Source organism: Enhydra lutris, unplaced genomic scaffold, assembly GCF_002288905.1.
Source record: "Enhydra lutris kenyoni isolate GAN:26980312 unplaced genomic scaffold, ASM228890v2 scaffoldscaffold56, whole genome shotgun sequence".
NCBI lineage: Eukaryota > Metazoa > Chordata > Mammalia > Carnivora > Mustelidae > Enhydra > Enhydra lutris.
In genome coordinates, this window is record NW_019154140.1 from 335,456 (window position 1) to 355,924 (window position 20,469).

The 20,469-nt window shown below is 36.4% G+C and overlaps 1 protein-coding gene across 1 annotated transcript in view; it reads left to right on the forward strand.

Annotated features, from left to right (window-relative positions):
• The window catches only part of LOC111157729 (contactin 1), a 173,891-nt gene that overhangs the window by 21,281 nt on the left and 132,141 nt on the right, over window positions 1–20,469 (forward strand). Inside the window, exons 4-10 of the mRNA XM_022519374.1 lie at window positions 753–925; window positions 3,096–3,191; window positions 5,698–5,904; window positions 9,103–9,202; window positions 9,357–9,538; window positions 14,207–14,331; window positions 14,988–15,105. Coding sequence (XP_022375082.1) covers window positions 753–925; window positions 3,096–3,191; window positions 5,698–5,904; window positions 9,103–9,202; window positions 9,357–9,538; window positions 14,207–14,331; window positions 14,988–15,105 — 1,001 coding nt within the window. The remainder of the gene's footprint in view (window positions 1–752; window positions 926–3,095; window positions 3,192–5,697; window positions 5,905–9,102; window positions 9,203–9,356; window positions 9,539–14,206; window positions 14,332–14,987; window positions 15,106–20,469) is intronic.

Below are 20,469 nucleotides of genomic sequence, written 5' to 3' on the forward strand. Positions count from 1 at the left end.
CTATAACATTGCTGAAGACATGAATCCTGATAAGAGTATGAGTATAATACATACATGGTCAGCTTAATTGAAAACTATTTTCTACATTTATCCTTCTTATTATCTCACCAAGAAAGTTCAAGTCCTGTTTTTAGTCAGTTTATTTATAACACAATTCCTCTAAATATACCTGCAACATTATATTGCAGGCATGGAAACAAAAGATCCAATTTATTTTTACAATTTTCAAATTGTGTGATTGACCTCTAGTGGTCAGAGTGTGACATTTACTGAGTAGAATCCTAATTTCAATTAGTTTTATTGGAAATTTATTTTGATATTTAGAATCAGGTACTGATATTTTATATTTTACTTTTGCTAGAGTAGTGCTTTTAATATATTATGCAACACATCTAGATATGCATGAATCTAGCTAGTACTTACATAGGTTATCATTTATAATCTATGTATATCTGCTAAGAAAACAATGTAGCAAAATTCAACAAAATATTTGTCCCTTCGATGCCTCATGAATAAAGAGAACACATTTCATGCACTTGAACATTTACCTTTCTGTGCGTGAACTAAATTATAAATCATGAGCCCAGAGACTCAGAATTATAGGGTGTGAAGAAATACCACACTGAGTCATCAATTTAATCATCTGATTTCACATGGAGCTGTACCCATATTATTTTAGAATAATATTAGGCCAGTATTGCTGCTTTCAGGCCTATGACCTTTGATATGACATTGGTTTTTCTTTTTCATAGATGGAGAATGAATAATGGGGATATTGATCTGACCAGTGATCGGTACAGCATGGTGGGTGGAAACCTTGTGATCAACAATCCTGACAAACAGAAAGATGCTGGAATATATTACTGCTTAGCATCAAATAACTATGGGATGGTCAGAAGCACGGAAGCAACCCTGAGCTTTGGATGTAAGTAACTGTAACTTTAACGAGGTCCAGTGTTTCTAAGTGAAGTAAAAATTAAATGTTATCGTAAGAGTTCAACAAGAAGAAAAAGCCAGATGAAAAGAAAACGAGAGAAAAGGTCCATAGATGGAGTGGGTCCTATATGATCAGTGGGCCTTAACTGTGTGGAGAAAAAAATGTCAAGAGAGCAAAGCATCCTGAGGGGTATTGGGAAATAAACTAAGGCCATGTTTTGAAGGGTCTTGAATAACTAGCATCAGTGCAAGTGCTAAGGCATGCATTCTCTCTCTCTCTCTTTCTTTTTCTCTTTTATTATAACATTACAGTTGTGATCTCCAGAGCTTGACTCTACCTGACAGAATCTTATTCTGTAGTATATAATTTACCTTACTGGGAATAAATTAAATTAATCAAATTACTTTAAGTTTAAATTAAGTTAAAATTTCTCCTTATGAAGGCCATCATAAAAAAAAATATTTTCGGGGCACCTGGGTGGCTCAGTGGGTTAAAGCCTCTGCCTTCGGCTCGGGTCATGATTCCAGGGTTTTGGGATCGAGCCCCACATCGGGCTCTCTGCTCAGCGGGAGCCTGCTTCCCCCCCACCCTCTCTCTGCCTGCCTCTCTGCCTCCTTGTGATTTCTGTCTGTCAAATAAATAAATAAAATCTTTAAAAAATATATATGTATTTTCAGGGACGCCTGGGTGGCTCAGTTCGTTAAGCCACTGACTTTGGCTCAGGTCATGATCCCAGTGTCCTGGGATCGAGTCCCACATTGGGCTCTCTGCTCAGTGGGAGCCTGTTTCTCTCTCTGCTTCTGCCTGCTTGTGTGCTTGTGCTCACTCGCTCTCTCTCTGACAAATAAATAAAAATCTTTAAAAAAAATTTTTTTTCAGAAATCTTGTGCTAAACTTAAAGTTAGAAGCTATTCTAGAAGAACATTGTGCATTGAAAGAGGAGTTGGACTAGATGATCTCCCGTATGCAATTTTATAAGTCAGCACTTAAATCTTTTGCAAAATGAATTACAGGATGAAATCGATGTTTTAAGAGAACTCGTGTGGCAGTGATTACCAGCAAGGAGTGAGCAGTCAGATTCAATTAATGTGGTGACAATGTGAATGTAAATAAGTATACACAATCCTTGAAGAAATAATAGATTACATGGCACTGAAGAAAAAAAAAAGGCCTAAGTATTTTTTAAAGGAAAGTTGAATGAAAGAGCAGAAACATTCTGCTCTCTTTAAAAATGGAATGGGAGCAAGTAAAACCAATTTCAAGGTTGGGAGGAAGCACTGAAATGATGTCTTCACATGCAGAGGTTATTATGACATTAAGTTATTGTTGTTGAAATGTCAGCCAAGTATTTGGGTATGGGGTGGCGTTCAAGCGAAGCATCAGGATTAGAGATGGAGATCTGAAGAGCTCTCTGCAAAAAGGTAACAATTAGAATGATGACTTTTCAGAAATATAAATATATTGAGAGAAGTAAAAATCTGATTCTATAATTCGAGTACTGATCACAGAGAAGAGATAGGAGGTGAAGCAGGGTTGAGCAGAATGAGCACCAGTAAAGCAAATGAAGAATCAAATAGTAGAGTATCATGAAACCAAGCAAAAAGTGAATTCTAAATAAACAGACAAGAATAAAGGAAATGAGACTAAGGAAAACTCAGAATTTGAAAAGGAGAAAAAAAATGGTGACATTCACCCAAAAAAAGTCAGATCCTACTTTTCCTTATTCTTTCACCAAATCTGAGTCATTCGTCAGGAAGAGAAATATACTTTTCAAATGAGTCTGTTCCTCCATGTCACTCCTCTTTACTTTCTTCTTTGGTAGATTCCTGGTTTTGCCTAACCTCATTGTATTTCCAGATACCCTTACTGAGATTCCTCCTAAACCTAAAGAAAAAGTTGAGGATATTGTAATTTTTAGGGTTGTCAGAATACTTATGCAGGCTGCTACCAATATCCATCAGGGGCGTTTACCACAGAAGTCTTAGAGTACATGCAAATGCCACCATGTGAAAATAGGGAATTGACTTTCATAGGTTCCACCAAACCAGCTGAGAAGTATCACATCCAAAAGGAAGTTAGTAGATGAAAGATAAAATTTAATGAAAATCTTTTTCTATTGACTAGAAAGTGAATATTTTCCTTTTGGCCTTCATATTAGATCTTGACCCTTTCCCACCTGAGGAGCGTCCTGAGGTCAGGGTGAAGGAAGGGAAGGGAATGGTGCTTCTCTGTGATCCTCCGTACCATTTTCCAGGTAAATTTAAATTCCTCTGTGACTATATGCATTTATTCAATGAATGGCTACATTTTAATTTTCTTAACAATAATGGTACATTTATGATGAAATAAGACTCAAGATTTGCCTAAACCTTGTCATGCACTGCCTACAAATGGTTAGAGACACTTCCAGGCTCTTTAGTCACTTGGCCCTAATTCCAAAGATCTGTAATCATTTTGGTTTATAAACAACATATATGTTAGATTGTGTCCTCATTAACATTCCTCTTATACAGGAGAAATATGATAGATTTTTTACAAATTATTTTTAGAATAGAACAGTGCCAAGGAGTGATATATATAATTAGTCCGTCATTTCATTAAAAATATTACACCTAAAATATTCTGTGAATTATAAAAATGCTAGAAAAAGATAAAGATATAATATATTATTAATCTATTTAGGAGCATCTAGCTACAAGAATAATCCAGTTTAGAAAGGGGTTAAATTAAGTGTCATCTGTAGCAGGGTTCAACCTTTGAATATATTTCCTGTAATTTGATATGGCTAAAATAAAAGCCACTGAAGTGCTAATTAAAAGATAAGCACCTGGGGTGCCTGGGTGGCTCAGTGCTTTAAAGCCTCTGACTTCAGCTCAGGTCATGGTCCTGGGGTTCTGGGATCGAGCCCTGCATCAGGCTCTCTACTCAGCGGGGAGCCTGCTTCCTCCTCTCTCTCTGCCTGCCTCTCTGCCTACTTGTGATCTCTGTCTGTCAGATAAATGGGTGAAATCTTTAAAAAAAAAAAAAAGATAAGCACCTTATATATGTTCATTAATTTTCACTTGTTTTATCAAATATCACTTATTTATCAAATACAGTTATTTATCAAATATCACTTATTTTATCAATATGAAATAATATGTAAATACTACTTTTCACAATGAAAAAATAATGTTTTATATTCTTAGAGTTCTAATATTATGTCATAAATTTGACTTTAAAGACCCCCCCCATAAAGAACAGGATGTTACAAATCATTTTGTATGGAATATATTGATGATATATAGAGAGAGAGGTGAACATATGTAAATGTATAATGCATATCATAAAATAGATGCTTATGTATATAATTATATATACACATCTATATGTATTCTATTCCAAATTATATGTATATAAATTCTGGTTGTTTATATATCAAATGTCAGCAATTTTCTCTCTGATAAAACAGAAGGACTATTCAATGGTAAGTATAGGAGAAGCATAGAATTCAAAATGATGTAACAACATTTCAGTGAGAGAATAGTCTTTTTCTTTGAAGAACTGCTAAAACTATGGGGGAAAGATCACCTCATCTCCACAGCATTTCCCACAAATGAAATAAATGATCATAAATAGCCGATGACCACATTTGACTACATTCAGCACTAGATGGGATTCATTTCATTGCTCATTCATTCAACAAATTTCTTGCGAGTACTTGTTACACAGTTATTTGTGCTAAGCACTGTCTGTGCCACAAGAATACCCCAGTGAGTGACACACAAGATCCACCTGCCCTCAGAGATTTGCTACCGGCAGAGACAGCCAATATACAAGATACATAGGTAACAGGTATATTATGCCTAGATATTGGTAGGTAAGCACTAGGAAGAAAAACTTGTGCGGGGAAGGGGAAAGAGTAAGTGTTAAAGGGCTGGTTGAACTTTTATCAAGGACAATGCTGTGAAGGTAACTTTGAATAAAGGCCTGAAGGAAATGAAGACGTTAACAGTGCAGATGTGTGAGGGAAGGACGTAGCAGGCAGATGCAACAAAGGTATGAAATGCAACTACCAAGGAAGACCAAGGAAGCCAGAGGGGCTGGAATAGAGTGGGTAAGACAGAAGGTAATAGGAAATGAAACTGGAGAGTTATAAGAGCTATATCACATAGGACTTTATATTTCGTAGTAATTACACTGGCTTTAACTTCAGTGAGATTTACTTTGGAGGGCTTTGACAAGAAGAGTCACATGACATTGCTTAAGTTATGGAAAGATGGGTCTGGCTACTGTTTTAATAAAAGACTTTGGAGAAATTCTAAATCTGTAATTCAATAAAATAAGAGTATAAAAGGAAAAAAGATATAAAGACACTGTGGCTAGCAAACTTTTTTTTTTTTTTTTAATGCAGTAAGGAAAATGGGTCATGAGTTTGGGAATTATCAGACCTAGATTAAAAATCCCAATTCTGCTTACCAATTATGAAATTCTAAGCAAAACATTTAGCTGCTCTGAGTTTCCTCAATGAAATAGAAGTTAGAATATTAATAGGCCATAAAATAGTTGAGAGAGAAAGATAAATATAATTGCTTAGCACCATGCTTATATTCACTCAAAATATGGTAGCTTTTGGAACATTTGCACTATTTGTCTTGGTCTACTTCCAACATTTATTCTACAATAGCCTAGATTAGATTATGCCCTGGCTTGTTCCTAGAAAACAAAATTTTTGCTTTTGGAGAAGAATTTAATATTTAGAAGACAATGTTTCCTCCCAGATGATCTTAGCTACCGCTGGCTTCTAAATGAATTTCCTGTATTTATCACAATGGATAAACGAAGATTTGTGTCTCAGACAAATGGAAATCTCTACATTGCAAATGTTGAGGCATCAGACAAAGGCAATTATTCCTGCTTTGTATCCAGTCCTTCTATTACAAAGAGCGTGTTCAGCAAATTTATCCCACTCATTCCACTACCTGAACGTAAGTATCTTGTTTGTTACACAGTGTTTTTGCAGGTTGTCTGCTTATGGAGCACTTATAATGATGAAAAGAAATATCCAGTGGAAAGACTAGCTAGCTATTCAGTCAGGGCAAACAGAAGACACCCACTTTGAAAGTCTTGGTCATTCCTTACTTTTTCTGATAGAGATTTACATGACAAAAACCCCCAAGATGGTTGAGTTTGGACTGGTTTCCTCTAGTTCAGAGAATGCATACAGTTCTGATTTATTAGCCAAATATCCATATATTAGTTACAGGGGGAATCACTGGCCTCTGCTTTTTTTCATATCCAAAGTAACTTCATGAAAGAGAACAAATGATGAGATCAACAGAAACTATAGTGATTACAGAATTGGGGGAAAAATGCAGTTGTATTCTTTCAATATTTTTAAGGAACTATTTATATGAAGCAAATAAGTATATAAATTGCCTTTCTACTACGAGTAAGTAGCATAGGTTTGTTTTTTATTTGTTTTTTATATTTGTTTTTTATTTCATAATATTCTTTTATTTATACATTTATGTAGATGTTTAATTTCATTTTATTTATTTTTTTACTATTATCTTTTTTTATTATGTTGTTAGCTAACATATAGTACATCATATCTGATGGCCACTGGCGGACCTGAATGGCTTCTAAGATTCCACTTGAACTACATTCCTTTTTAAATGCATTCTCTTCCTAAGAGAATCAGATTTTAATATATTTGCTTACTTCACATTGTTTTTATCACAGTCCTGCTGTTACCACTCATGTCAGTGGGTTCAGGCTTCTGAAGAAATACTGGATTTTGTTGTTCACAGAGTTAGGTTTGGTTCCTGCCTCCACTCTAAGTAGGGTATTACAGTGGGGAAAATGTCATCATACCACCGTGATTCTATTTTTACCACTCTTCTCGATTGTGGTCATGTGGTTGGAATTCAATAAATATTTTTTGACTCCTGGCTCTTTTGTCTCTCCACAACCTTGGGAGATGCTCTCATCCACTACGTTATAGAATTATAAGGAGTCATCATGTAAAAACTTACTCAAGTTTCTCTCCTACTCTACCCAAGAAATTCATCTCTTCTATTTATTTCTTACTATTGTCTCTGTGGAGGAAGAGTTTCTCCTCGCGTTCTAGCTAATTTCTCTAGTTGCACTGTTTCATTTAACATTTAATTGATTTAGGGACTTCCATATATCACTTATTTTCTGCTTTTTTTCTGAATCTTACTCTCCTCCATACCTTTCCCTCTGTGTATTCCTTTGTATTCAGTACAAACAATCTTGATGACTTCTTATTTGCTAAATCCAAAGAACAATTTTCAGTTCTGATTCTCTATAAACTTTGACACTGTTGATCTCCTATACCTCTCTTGAACTCTTCTTTCTTTTCCTAATTTTTCCAACTCCTACCATTCCCTTATCTCCCACTTACCTCGGGATCCTTCCCCACATCTTCCTCCTTCTTACACTTCTCTCTAATCTTTTTCCAGATATTCTCACCAACTTAAACCTTTTCAACAGTATCCCTGTGGAGATTACTCCACATTCTTATCTCCAAAAGACTTAATTCTATCTACCTCTGGGACTTGTCATACAGAAGGTTCTCAGGAATGTTAAACTCAAAATGTTCCAGACACATCTGTCATCTCTAAAACTTCTGGTGTTCTTTGTCTCATTTGGTGATACCGTCATGTTTCTAACTCAGGATAGCATTTTTAATCATATACTCTCTTCCCCTCATCATCCAGACAGCTAATCCAGTGGTGCCCGGGTAGTATTTAAGCACTTGGGAAATTTGCAGAAATTTGAAACCCAGAAACACTGATTCAGCTGGTCTGTAATGTGACCCAGGAATTTGTAGGTTCTGCAGGCATCCCAGGTGATTCTAATGAATTGGATCTTTGATCAACCCTTCAAGAAAACATTGACCCAAAAGGTAGTCTTGCTGATTCTGCCTCTCAAAGTCAACTTGGATCAATTCTTTCCTTTTTGTTCTCACTGCTCAAAGCCCTCACCTGTTTTGCAAGAAGTAATGACCTAGCTTCCCTTAGACTTTCTTCTGTATTTCTCTTCTCCATGCCCCATTCTCTGAAACTTCTGACAAGTCTTTCTACTTAAACCAAAGGCGATATTCATATTATTTCTCTTACCAAAACCCATCAGTGGTTACTCATTGAGAAAATCAGCCTCAAAATGTTTGATGTCACAGTTTCAAGCCTTCTAGATAATAGGTTCAAGTCATCTTCAACTATATACTTTGACATCACTTGAATTCCTAGGCTTTAAAAAAAAATCCCCTTCATACTCCTGGAGCTTTGTCATGTTATACTGTTTCCTCTGCCTGAGCTGGTCTGGTGAAGTCACATGCACTTCTTGCCTGAAATTCCCATAGCCCCTGAATATTCAGTCGTCTTTCTTAGCTGCCACTCTTTAAGACTGTTTATTTTCATTTTGGCTTGTATTTTAGGACATTTAGGACATTTAGGACATTTGTCTCTCAGGTATTATACAGTATAAAGTACATATTCACACTGTAATCTTATATATATCTTATATCTTATATATATCTTATATCTTTCCCCTATAAGATTAAGGGAATAATAGACCTTGCAGTGGAGATGTGCCCAATGAACTCAATAAAGGAACTATATTGATGAGCCCAGTAATGTCTGAATAAGCACTCTTCTTTCCCTTTCTCCTTCCCTCTCTTCAACTCATTTCCTTTTTGCATGTGCCTCCACATGCACATCTTTCTTCTATTCTCCTTCTTTTCTTGCCTGTACTCTTTCTTTTCCACTCTTCTCTCTTCGTTTGTTTCTTCTCCCTCATTTGCTTTCTTGTTTCTCTTCCATCCTGAATCCCATGTAGCACCTGGTGCAATGTTTTACACATGTTTGTTGCTCTCTAGAGACATCTTGGGTTTTTTTGGTGTATTGAGTCAGATTAGTTACAGAACTGTCAGAATGAGCCAGTATGATTGGAAATGCTTGATGAAATTTATGCTATATACATACTGTGCATAAGCAAATCTGTGAATTGTGTTATGATCAGGTATTTTCCAGTACTTATACAGAGAAATGCTTTGCATATTGAAGTAATTCTATAAAAGTCACAGTATTTAAAAAAAAAAAAACCTCTATTTATTCTGCCTAATCATTAATGGATGGTTGTATTTTTCTTAATATTAGGAACAACAAAACCGTATCCTGCTGATATTGTAGTTCAGTTCAAGGACATATATGCACTGATGGGCCAAAATGTCACTTTAGAGTGTTTTGCACTTGGAAAGTAAGTATACTTATACTTTTTATTAATATATGTAAAAATATATTAATTTTTGTACCATTTTAGGAAATAAATGATGTAATTGTTTAGGCGTATACTAACAAAGTCATTGATTTTGAAATGTGGACGCTTAGCTTTTGTTATTTCCTATTTTAAGTCCTGTTCCTGATATCCGTTGGCGGAAGGTCCTAGAACCAATGCCAAGTACTGCTGAGATCAGCACCTCTGGGGCTGTCCTCAAGATCTTCAATATTCAGCTGGAAGATGAAGGCATATATGAATGTGAGGCTGAGAACAACAGAGGAAAGGATAAACACCAGGCAAGAATTTATGTTCAAGGTAGACATGTTGTTTCCATTTTTATACATTGCATCAATATCTTACTTATAGCCATTTCCATACTTGAAAGGTGAGTATATAATGAATAATTGTTTAAAAACAGTGATTTATCGTGCATTATGCAAAAAGAAAATACCTATCTTATGTCTAATTAAGTCTCAAATATAGCTTATACTATTACCATCATACTAACATCAATGGATTGGTAGTGGTGTCCTTAATAATTTTCAGAAAATACAATTAATATAACTTGCATATTCCCTTCATTCTTCTTTTTTTTCCAATACCTTTTTATCTGTAGAAGAAACTATGCATTATGAGTTGGTCCAAGCCACTGGCTTGCAAACTTGTATATGTTTCAAAATCACCTGGAGGACTTGTTAAAACACGGATGGTTGGTTCCCAGAGTTTCTGAGTTACAAGTTCTATTTGGGGTCCAAGATTTTTATTTCTAACAAGGTCCTAGGAGATACTAATGCTACCAGACCAGGATCCACAGTCTGAGAACCACCACTCTAAGGAAACTTTTTTTTTTTTGGACACAATTTTCTTGACACAAGTATTTGGCTCAGACATGTTGAAATAAACTTATATTTAGGAGAGTTGAATGTTGTTTTTCAGGGAACACTTGAAACCTTTCAGACTGAAATAATTTCTATAATGTTCCACAATATAAAACTTATAGATCACAATTGAGTAAATGTCCAAGGTTTCAATAAGACCATTCATTTAAAGGCTAAGCATACATTGAGTGTCAACTTAGAGGCACACGCTATGACTGGAACAAGGAGAAGTAGATAAGAGAAACATTCTTTCTGTCCTTGAGGTATTCATACTGTATTCATACTCTATACAAAACCTCCAAATTTATACAAGCATACACAGGAAATTAGATATACTTTCACACACATGCATATGCACACACACAAACATACATAGTAATAAAGAAAATTGGGAGTGCACTATGGAAACTTACACAGGATATCGATAAGTGGTGAGGGGTACCTTAGCCACACTGAAAAGATGGATGATAGGAAAAATGGGAGATGATGCCTAGCCAAACTGGAATACCAGAATGAGGAGACAGCTTATGGCCGCTGCCCAGGCCTCTGTCTACACAGGGAGGAAATAAGTGCCTCCAGTGGCCTACAAGATGCAACCTCACCACCATCATTTCATAGTATCCAGCAGGATTAGGCTCATCTTGCCTTTTCCCTGTTTGTTTCTTTTGGCATAGAAAGCCACGGCCTCTGGGCCTCCCTCGTCGCCTGGACCTTAATACCCACACAGCTCTGCATGTGTCCTGCTCTGTCTCCATCTCTTCCCCATCCCCAATTTCTGAAACCTTTGCACCATGCTTTCTCCAACACACAGTCTGCATTGTCACAATCCCCTATATTCTTCACTTCTACGTAACTTCTACTCTGAACTTCTCACTCTAACTAAAACATGGTTCTCCCTTAAAGATACTGCTTCCTCTCAAATAGTCGCTAATTTTTCTTCCACAGCTCTCATCCCCTTTGACTTATAATATAACTGCGTTTCTTGCTCCTCATGCCATTTCTAGACTATCTACCTTCTTTCCTTGAAATATCTGGTGAAAAATCTATCTGGACCACGCCCCTTGTTTCTTTAAAGTTTTTACTCTTGGCAGGTCTTATAAACTACAACATTACTCTTGACATTCTTCGTGACATCAGAATCAACTTAGACTGTGATTTTTTTTTTTAGTAGTTTTGCCTTTCAGTTTCATTGAACTCCTCTTCTCTAATGATCTTGTCCCTCAATCTACCTCAGCAGCCCACTCCCACCACCACACTTTAGACCTCATTGTTACCAAAAAGTACAATCCCTTTAGAATCTCAATCTCACATATTTCTTCACTAACCGCAACCTCTTATCTTTCTAGTTCAGTTTCTCTAATACCCTGCAATACCAGGAACTACGATCAATTAATCTACCAATGGTTTAACTTTCCTTCACGTTCCCTGACCCCTACTCATCTCTACTCTAAATCTGATCAATCATTACTATTCCCCTGCACACCATCCCAGTGCACTCACCATTCTCTACTTCGTCTTACTACCTTAATAAAAGGCTAACCCTGGAAAAATCTAGCTCTCCACCTAGCCCGGCCTGAACCCAGGAACTTGAGTATGACTTGAGATAAACACTAGTACACTGATTAGTTCATTTTAAATTAATGATCATTAGCTTCAAGTGGGTCTTTAGTGTTGCCCAGGAATTATAGTACAGTTCCGAAGGTCCACTTAGGTCCACTTATCCCACTCTTTTGGATAATCTTCTCACACTTTAACAATTTCCTTTCAACCCTTAATACCTCCTCCTCCAACCTTATGCTCAGCTGATAACTTGGCTTCTTCTTTCACAGAGAAAATGAAAGTTCAAATTAGAATTTCCACAAGCTCCCACCCCACATCTACCCAATACTGGCATCTTTAACCCTGTCTCTTATTGCTATGGATTCAGCTGCTCTCTGAGGTCAACACCTCCACTCTGCTTGATTATACCCTCCCACTTACTGTTGTTCCAGCGATTCCCTCTCCTGACAGCAAAAGCAATCTTTTTTCTTCACTGGATCATTTCCATCAGTGTATAGTGGCTCTTGTTCTTCCTTCTTAACTCTGCCTGCTGCTCTGTTTCCCTTCTATTTATCTCCCCAAAAGGTAATAGAAATATTGACAGATTTAATCTATACTTTCTAGAAGTGTTGTTTTCCATTTTTCTTCTTTTTTAAAAGCACTCTTATTTAATTTTCATCTCTACTTCTCTGCTGGAATCTTTCTTCCCATGACCCCCAAGAACATCATGTTGCTGAAGTGGATGGCACTTCTCAGCTGTATCTTACTTGATCCAACAGCAGCAGTCCCCACTGTGGACCATGCACTCCTCCATCATTCACCTTCTGTGCTTGGTATCTGGAACCTACACTTTGCTAATGTCCTTGTATACTGCTTGCATTTTCCTCCTCACTCCATGCCCTCCAAACTTGGGAGCAATCAGGGTTTGTCTCTGAAAGTCTTCTTGATTTAATTCACAACTTTTATTATTTCATTCATCATCCAGGCTTTAATTAGGCTCTATACCCCAAAACTTCTGACCCAGACACCTCCTCTGAACTCCAGACTTGTGCATTAAGTACACCAATAGAATTCACTTGGTACATATAAAATATGCATGGATGGCCTCCTTAAGTGAGGAAAATTCTGGTTAGACTCTTACGTTTGTTAGATAAAGCTGTCACTCTACCAGGTTTCTAGAGCTTACAAATCTGTTTTTATTCATACATCTTAAGAAAACTGCATTCCAGGTTCTTAACAGAGTTCCAAACTATCTAATATCTAATTCCTTAGAAGAAGCAAGGTGACAGAGCAGATATTTATAAGGGAATATTATTAAGGGAGCTATTATTTCTCCTTTACTAATCAAGGGCACTCACTTTTTCTCTTTTGGTCTAATCAAACACCCAGAAGCTTACATAATTAAATCGTAGATAGAATGTATCAAGTGGATTCAATTATTTAGTCTTCTCATTGTATTTTTCAATGTGATATTTTGTGTCACCTGTTTGAGGCCAAGGCAGGAAAGGTGCTCATATTCCTCTTTTATTGCCAAGATTGTGTCCATAATAAAACCTCTATCACTTAACATAGTAATCATATCAATATTTAATTTTTATAACTACATGTTACAAAAATGTAATGATAAGTGAAAATATACTAAATCAGATTATAGTACTATAAGTATATATATACATATAATGTTGATGGGGTTCAGTGAGATCATAGAAATGTTTTATGTTCTTTTTATTTATATGCACTACTTTCTATAAGTTATATATGTTATTTTGTCATAAAATGTATATATCAAAGTTTTCTTTTTCAAAGAAAATAAAATACTCCCTCTACTCAGGATTCTCTCCTCCTACCTCCTTCTTTATTTTATGTTAATTTGTTTGCCTGCATTTATTTAAAGAATTTAACTTAAATAACTTCAATGCTCAAAAAAATTATCACATTGTTCATTTGCTTGTTCTCCAGAAATGTATTTTCTTTTGGGAAATACCTATCATTTTTCTTTAGGTACCAGAAAATCAGATCATCGATTGCGCTCAAGCATAGATTTCAGCAATTATACTACTGTATGTAGTTTCTAATATTGAAAGAATACTTAAGTGATCAAGTCATTTTTTCTAATCCTACAGTAAGATGTGACAGTGGCTGCTAGATGAAAGTTACATCAAAAGGAGGATACCTGAGGGAATGGAAATAAAATGTGATTCTTTATTTGAAGGGGAAGACATAGTGTCATAGTCAATGAAGACATAATTCTTCAAAACCTTAATTGTCATTTTGAAAGATTTAAGTTATAAGAAAAAGATCAATTATTTTATTGTTATTCATGAATTAACTTTTTAACAAACATGGTTCACAAAGAAAAAATTATGAATTGAATTATAGTTACTTCATGTTATAACAGTGTAGGATAAAGTTTACCTGCAGACCTAGGCTCTAACACTGATTTTATGGCATATGTGATATCTGATGTATTCTCCAGAAGGTCAACTAAATGTAATATTTGTATTCTTGAGATTATTTTGAGTGTTGAGATTTTTATTTAACATTTACAATATTCTTTACTTTTCAGCATTTCCTGAGTGGGTAGAACATATCAATGACACAGAGGTGGATATAGGCAGTGATCTCTACTGGCCTTGTGTGGCCACAGGGAAGCCCATCCCTACGATCCGATGGCTGAAAAATGGATATGCGGTATGTATGTTCAGCTGTTGTGCAGTTCTTAAATCCGTGTTCAGGCAACATTTCCAGGGGTCCTGGGATAAATTCAACAGAGTAAGGATACCTGGGCCCTGAGATTTAAAAAAAAAAAAAAAGTCTCTGAAGAAGGCAAACAAGAAAGTGAGCGATAAACTATCTTCAGCTTAATCAACTTTCTGCAATCTTATGTCTACCTTCTCTCTCTCTTTCTCTCTCCTTATTTTCCCCTTTGTTCCACATTTTACCCTTCTTCCTACTCATCCATCTCTACTACCTGATATTGTCCTCTTTTTTTGGCCACTGTTTCCCTGACCCCACAGAAACAGAGGTAAGAGGGAAGGTTCTACCTTTAGCCCTGGGGACAAGTAGCAGCAGTGGGGCCTTTCTCTACCTTCCCTCTGTAATCTCCCAGCTGGGCCAGGAGGGAAACAGTGGACTCTCAACTCAGTAGGATGACTAGAACAAGAGCCACTGGGCATGGTAAGTGGGTTTTACTTTCCCATGCCGTGAAAAGCCTACCGTCTTCGACTTAGTCAACAGTGGGGGCAAAATAATGTATCTAAATGAAAAGTCAAACGAGGCCAAACCTAAATAAAACGTTTATATTAAAGTTTATCAAGGAAATGTATTCTACTTTGTGTTCTTTTCAGTATCATAAAGGGGAATTGAGACTGTATGATGTGACTTTTGAAAATGCTGGCATGTACCAGTGCATAGCTGAAAACACACATGGAGCCATTTATGCAAATGCGGAGCTGAAGATCTTGGGTTAGTATCCTTCCTAGTTTCTGTTAACTTCCACAAAGAAACCAACGCCTTCAACCATGATCGTAGGGTTTCTGTAGATCATATTTGATTATTTCTTGAATTGCTAAAGTTAAAAACTTTCGAAATAGGGTTTGGGACAGGATGATATTACTGTTTTATATATTTTTTTTTCTTTCATTAGAGAACAGCAAACAAATTAGAGGCAACATGGAGCGCAATAGTCTCAAAAAAATTTTAAGCAAACTTTACACATGCCAGTTTTTACAAGTCTTGTTTCTCCTATGTCTGGGCTCTTAAATACTGCTTGAAAATCACGTTGCAATGATTGATGCTTCCACAATGTGTATGACCCAGGCTCAGATGGATCTTGAACACTTGCTAGTTTTTGTATTCTTTGGATCTCATGGCCTGAAATTGCTATTTAAAATCTTTAATTTTAATTTAGTTTTCCTCAAGCTCTCTACTCCACCCCGACTCCCACTTTGGAATTGCTTTCTTACCCCTCCATGAAAATTGAAACCCTTTGAAATAAAATATTTCAATTTCCCACCCCTCATTGAAAAGTATCTAAATCTTTACTACACTTGTCCTTACATATTCTCCATCCAGAGGAATAAGCATTTCCTTTCCAAAAATGGGCGTACCTCCTATGATGGCATTTTAAAGTACTGCATTTTTACAAATTAAAGGTTTGTGCCAACCCCACATCAAGCTAGTCTATTGAGGCTGTATATCCAACAGCATTTGCTTACGTTGTGTCTCTGTGTCACAAGATTTCAAACCTTTTCATTATCATATTTGGTATGTTGATATGATAGCTGGTCTTTTCTATTACTATTGTAATTGTTTTCAGTCACCATGAACCACACTTGTATAAGATAGTGAACTTAATCAATAAATGTGTGTGTTCTGATTGCCTCACCAACTGACCTTTCCACCATCTCTCTCCCTCACCTTGGTCCTCCCTGTTCTCTGAGGCACAATAGTGCCTAATTGACTTTAGGCCAATGCCCTCTAAGTGTTCAAGTGAAAGAGACATCTCTCACTCTCACACAAAAGCTAGAAAAGATTAAGCTAGTGAGGAAGGAATATCAAAAGCTTAGAGAGGCTGAAAGCTAGGCCCCTGGTACTAGCCAGTTAGCCAAGCTGTGAATGCAAAGGTACAGTTCTTGGGATTAAAAGTGTTACTTCAGGGAACACATGAATGATAAGAAAGCAGAACAGTCTTATTGCCGACATGGAGAAAATTTAGTGGTCTGAGGAGATCAGACCAGCCACAGCATTCCCTTAAACCAGAGCTTAATCCAAAGCAAGGCTCTAACTCTTTAATTCCGTGAAGGCTGAGAGAGGTAAGAAAGCTGTAGGAGAAAAGGCTAACGCTCTTGTTAGGGGCTAAGGCAGCTGGTGACTTTAAGTTGAAGCCAGTGCTCATTCGCCATTCTGAAAATCCTAAGGCCGTTAAGAATTATGCTACATTTAATCTGCCTGTGCTCTGAATGTTTTGCTGCCATCCAGCAAAGCCTGGATGACAGCACACCTGTTGACAACAGTTTACTGAGTATTTTAAGCCTTCTGAATGGGGACTCTGCTTAAGATTCTCTTTCCTATTCCCTCTGTCTCTCCCTGCTAGTGCTGGCTCTCTCTCTCTCTCTTTCTCTCTCTCTCTCTAAAAGTAAATAAATAAAAAGAGAGCTGAGTCCTTCTTAATTTTAATTTTATAGAAAGTCAGTCACATCCTCAAGTTCCACTTCTAATTCAAATTCTCTTGCTATTTCTACCAAATCTATAGTTACTTCCTCAAAGTCATCCATGAGGGTTGGAATCAACTTTCAAATTCCTGCCTTTGTTCATATTTTGACATCTTCCCATGAATCATGAATGTTCTTAATGGTATTCAGAAGAGTGAATCATTTTCAGAAGTTTTTCAATTTACTTTGCTTGGATGCATTACAAAATTCAACATCTGCGACACCTAGAGCCTTATGAAATGTAGTTCTTAAATAATAAAACTTGAAAGTAAAAATTGCTCCTTGATCCATGGGTTTCAGAATGAATGTTGTGTTAGCAGCCATGAAAAGAACATTAATCTCATGCACGGCTCTGTCAGAGTTCTTGGGTGACCAGGAGCCGTGTCAAGGAGCAGGAATATTTTGAAAGAAAGCATTTTTTTCCTGAGCAGTTTTTCTCAACAGAGGGCTTAAAATACTCAGTAAACTATGTTGTCAACAGATGTGCTGTCGTCCAGGCTTTGCTGGATGGCAACAAAACATTCAGAGCACGGGAAGATTAAATGTAGCATAATTCTTGGTGAAGATTTTGTGAAGATTATTGAAATGACAACAAAGGAATTAAAATATTACATCAAGTTCGGTTATAAAATAGCAGTAGGGTTTGGGAGGATCGACTCCAATTTTGAAAGAAGTTCAATTGTGGGTAAAATGCTGCAGAGAAATCTTTCATGAAAGGAATAATCAATCAATGGGGAAAACTTCAAAGTCGTCTTAGTTTAAGAAATGGCCACAGACACCGCAACCTTCAGCAACCACCACCCTGATCAGTCAGCAGCCACCAGCATGCAGGCAAGATCGTCTACCAGCGAAAAGGTGATGACTCGCTAAAAGCTCGTATGATGGTTAACATTTTTTAGCAATAAAGCATTTTTAAATTAAGGTAGGTACGTTGGGTTTTTTTAGACATAATGCCACTGCACACTTAATAGGCTATATAGTATAGTGTAAACATAACTTTTACAGATACTGGTAAACAACAAAAAAACAAAAAACAAAAACCTCATTTTACTCATTTATTGTGATATTCATTTACGGGGGTGGTCTGGAACCTAACCTGCAATATCTTGAGGGATGCCTGTAATCCCTTTATCTCTGTCCCATCTTCATCTCTTCTCCCTTACGCTGACTTGATATGAACATGTATCTCTTCTCCATGGGCATACATGCGTTCATATTCCTCATGCTTCTTCTTCATGTTTTATTCTTGAATTCTCTGCACCTTTGTCTTTGGTGACTCCATGCTTTCACACTTCCCAGATGATTTATTCTCAACCACTGTCATTTTTTCCTCTTTATCCCTTCCTCTGCTCAGTTAGAAATCTTGCTCTCTTGCTGAGTTCCTGCTCTGGTTCCATTCTATCCTCTTCCTCCCTTTTTCACGTATTCTATATTATTATTCCTAAATTATTATTATTTTCAAATTTTTAAAAATCCTGGATAATTTCTTCTTCTCCCATTAACTATCAATGATTCCTTAGTTTATATCACTGGCCCAGGTTTTTATCCTCAGCTTTAAGCTCAACATAAAGCTTCCTAATTGAAATCTTCTTTGGGTAACCTCACAGATAACCCATGTTTAGTGAGCCTGAAGCTAAATTCATTCTCTTTTGTCCACATTCACATGTCCTCCTGAAAAATTCTGTTCTATAGAATTACAGAATACACTGCATCCTTTCTTCCTATTACATCTACTGAATTTCTCAGTGTTACTCCATAAATCTCACATTCTCCTTACTTTCATTACACCTACTTTAATTAAGGTCTTACTTTATTATGTTGCTTTCTTTTTATTTAAAGTAGCTGTCATCAGCTTTAGTCCTATGAATCTAGGTAGCCAGGCTTTCTCTTTTACAACCAAAAATATTACCAAAAAGATAAAGCAGTAACTCAGTATGGCCTGTTTTATTATTGCTACACCAAAGGGGAATTCTTTAGAACATTGTTACCACTACAAACTGACTGACGCTAAAAGAGTATGAAAGGAAATGAGATAATTGTAAGAAAATATTTAAAAAATTACCTTTTAAAAAAAGCTGAGGCTGGGGCCCCTGGGTGGATCATTGGGTTAGGCGTCAGACTCTTCATTTCTGCCCAGATCATGATCTCAGGGTCCTGAGATCATACCCCATGTCAGGCTCTGCACGGAATGTGGAGTCTGCTTGAGATTCTCTTTCCTACTCCCTCTGCCCCTCCCTGCTAGCGCGGGCTTGCTCTCTCTCTCTCTCTCTCTCTCTCGTTCTCTCTCAAAGTAAATAAAGAAAAAGAAAAAGAAAGCTGAGGCCTTCTTAATTTTAATTTTCCCTGCCTCTTATTATAATGTTGACAATCATATTCCATTTCTTCCCCGCAAAGTAAAAATTCCTTGCTAATATATTTAGCCTAGTTTATTTGGGTATCAAGCAAACATTCAGGTTTAGGTTTCATGCCGTATTACTTTGGTATGAGGTGCAATAAAATCATTTTGACTCATACAAGATAGGAAGTGACTTTAAATGCTTCCTCCAATATTAACATTCTGTTTTTTATAACAATTTATCATCATACATTACAAAATTACATGAAAATTCAACTGCTTAGGCTGAAAGTTCTCTCCATATTCAAGCACAAAATCTTGTAGTAAGTTAATGACTATTACTGTAGTAATTAAACAAATAGCATTTTTAGCCTGAGAGCAATGTTTCTGGGCATCTTTATATTTGTTTCCATCTATTTTTGTTTACTACCATTAGAAAGAGTGTTTCTCGCTCTCTCTTTTCTTTCGTTATCTAGATAACTCATTTATTCATCCACCAAGTATTTTTGGGGAACTTTCTACACCAGATACTATTATTTGAATAGGCACAGAAAAGGATGAAAGAAATAAAAAAATTCATGTCCTCTTCTTAGTTGGGAGGAAAATATTCCCTTATTTTTTACCACTTCTAAAATATGTAAGAACATGGTCTAGATTCTGTCACTATAAATTCAAATATTAGTTAAGTATGAAGTCATTTAAACAACTGTACCAGATCAGGTATTTCATTAAAACTTAACTGGCTCAAGAAAAATTCTCATTTCTAGATGAATTTAGATTAAAAAAAAATAATCCCATTAGATTTTCTCTCATATTTGACAGGGAGTATCTCACTCAAAGTATCTTTTGAGACTGTACAAAATACCACACACTGTGTTAGGTGTACAACACAAGTTGGTTGGTTATGTATTGATTTATTGTCAGCAAAACTCAGACTAAAGGAACAATGGGATAAATTAAATCCTTGCCATTAAAAAGTGTGTCCCACAGAGCAGCAGCTGCAAAAGCAACACCTGGGAGCTTGTTAGAAGTGCTGAATCTCAGGTTCATCCCAGGCCTACTTAGTCAACATTTTATCAAGATCATCAGATTATTTTTATGCACAAACAGAATTTGAGAATCACAGACTAGAGGATGAAGAGTCAACATCTGGATGAAGATACACTTGAGCCTAGAAACGCCTCCCCAAAGGACACGGTTACATACCGACGATTGGACATGCAAACATAAATGGACGGGATTCTCCCGGAAGCCTGCTAAAATACAAGGAGGTTGCGAAAT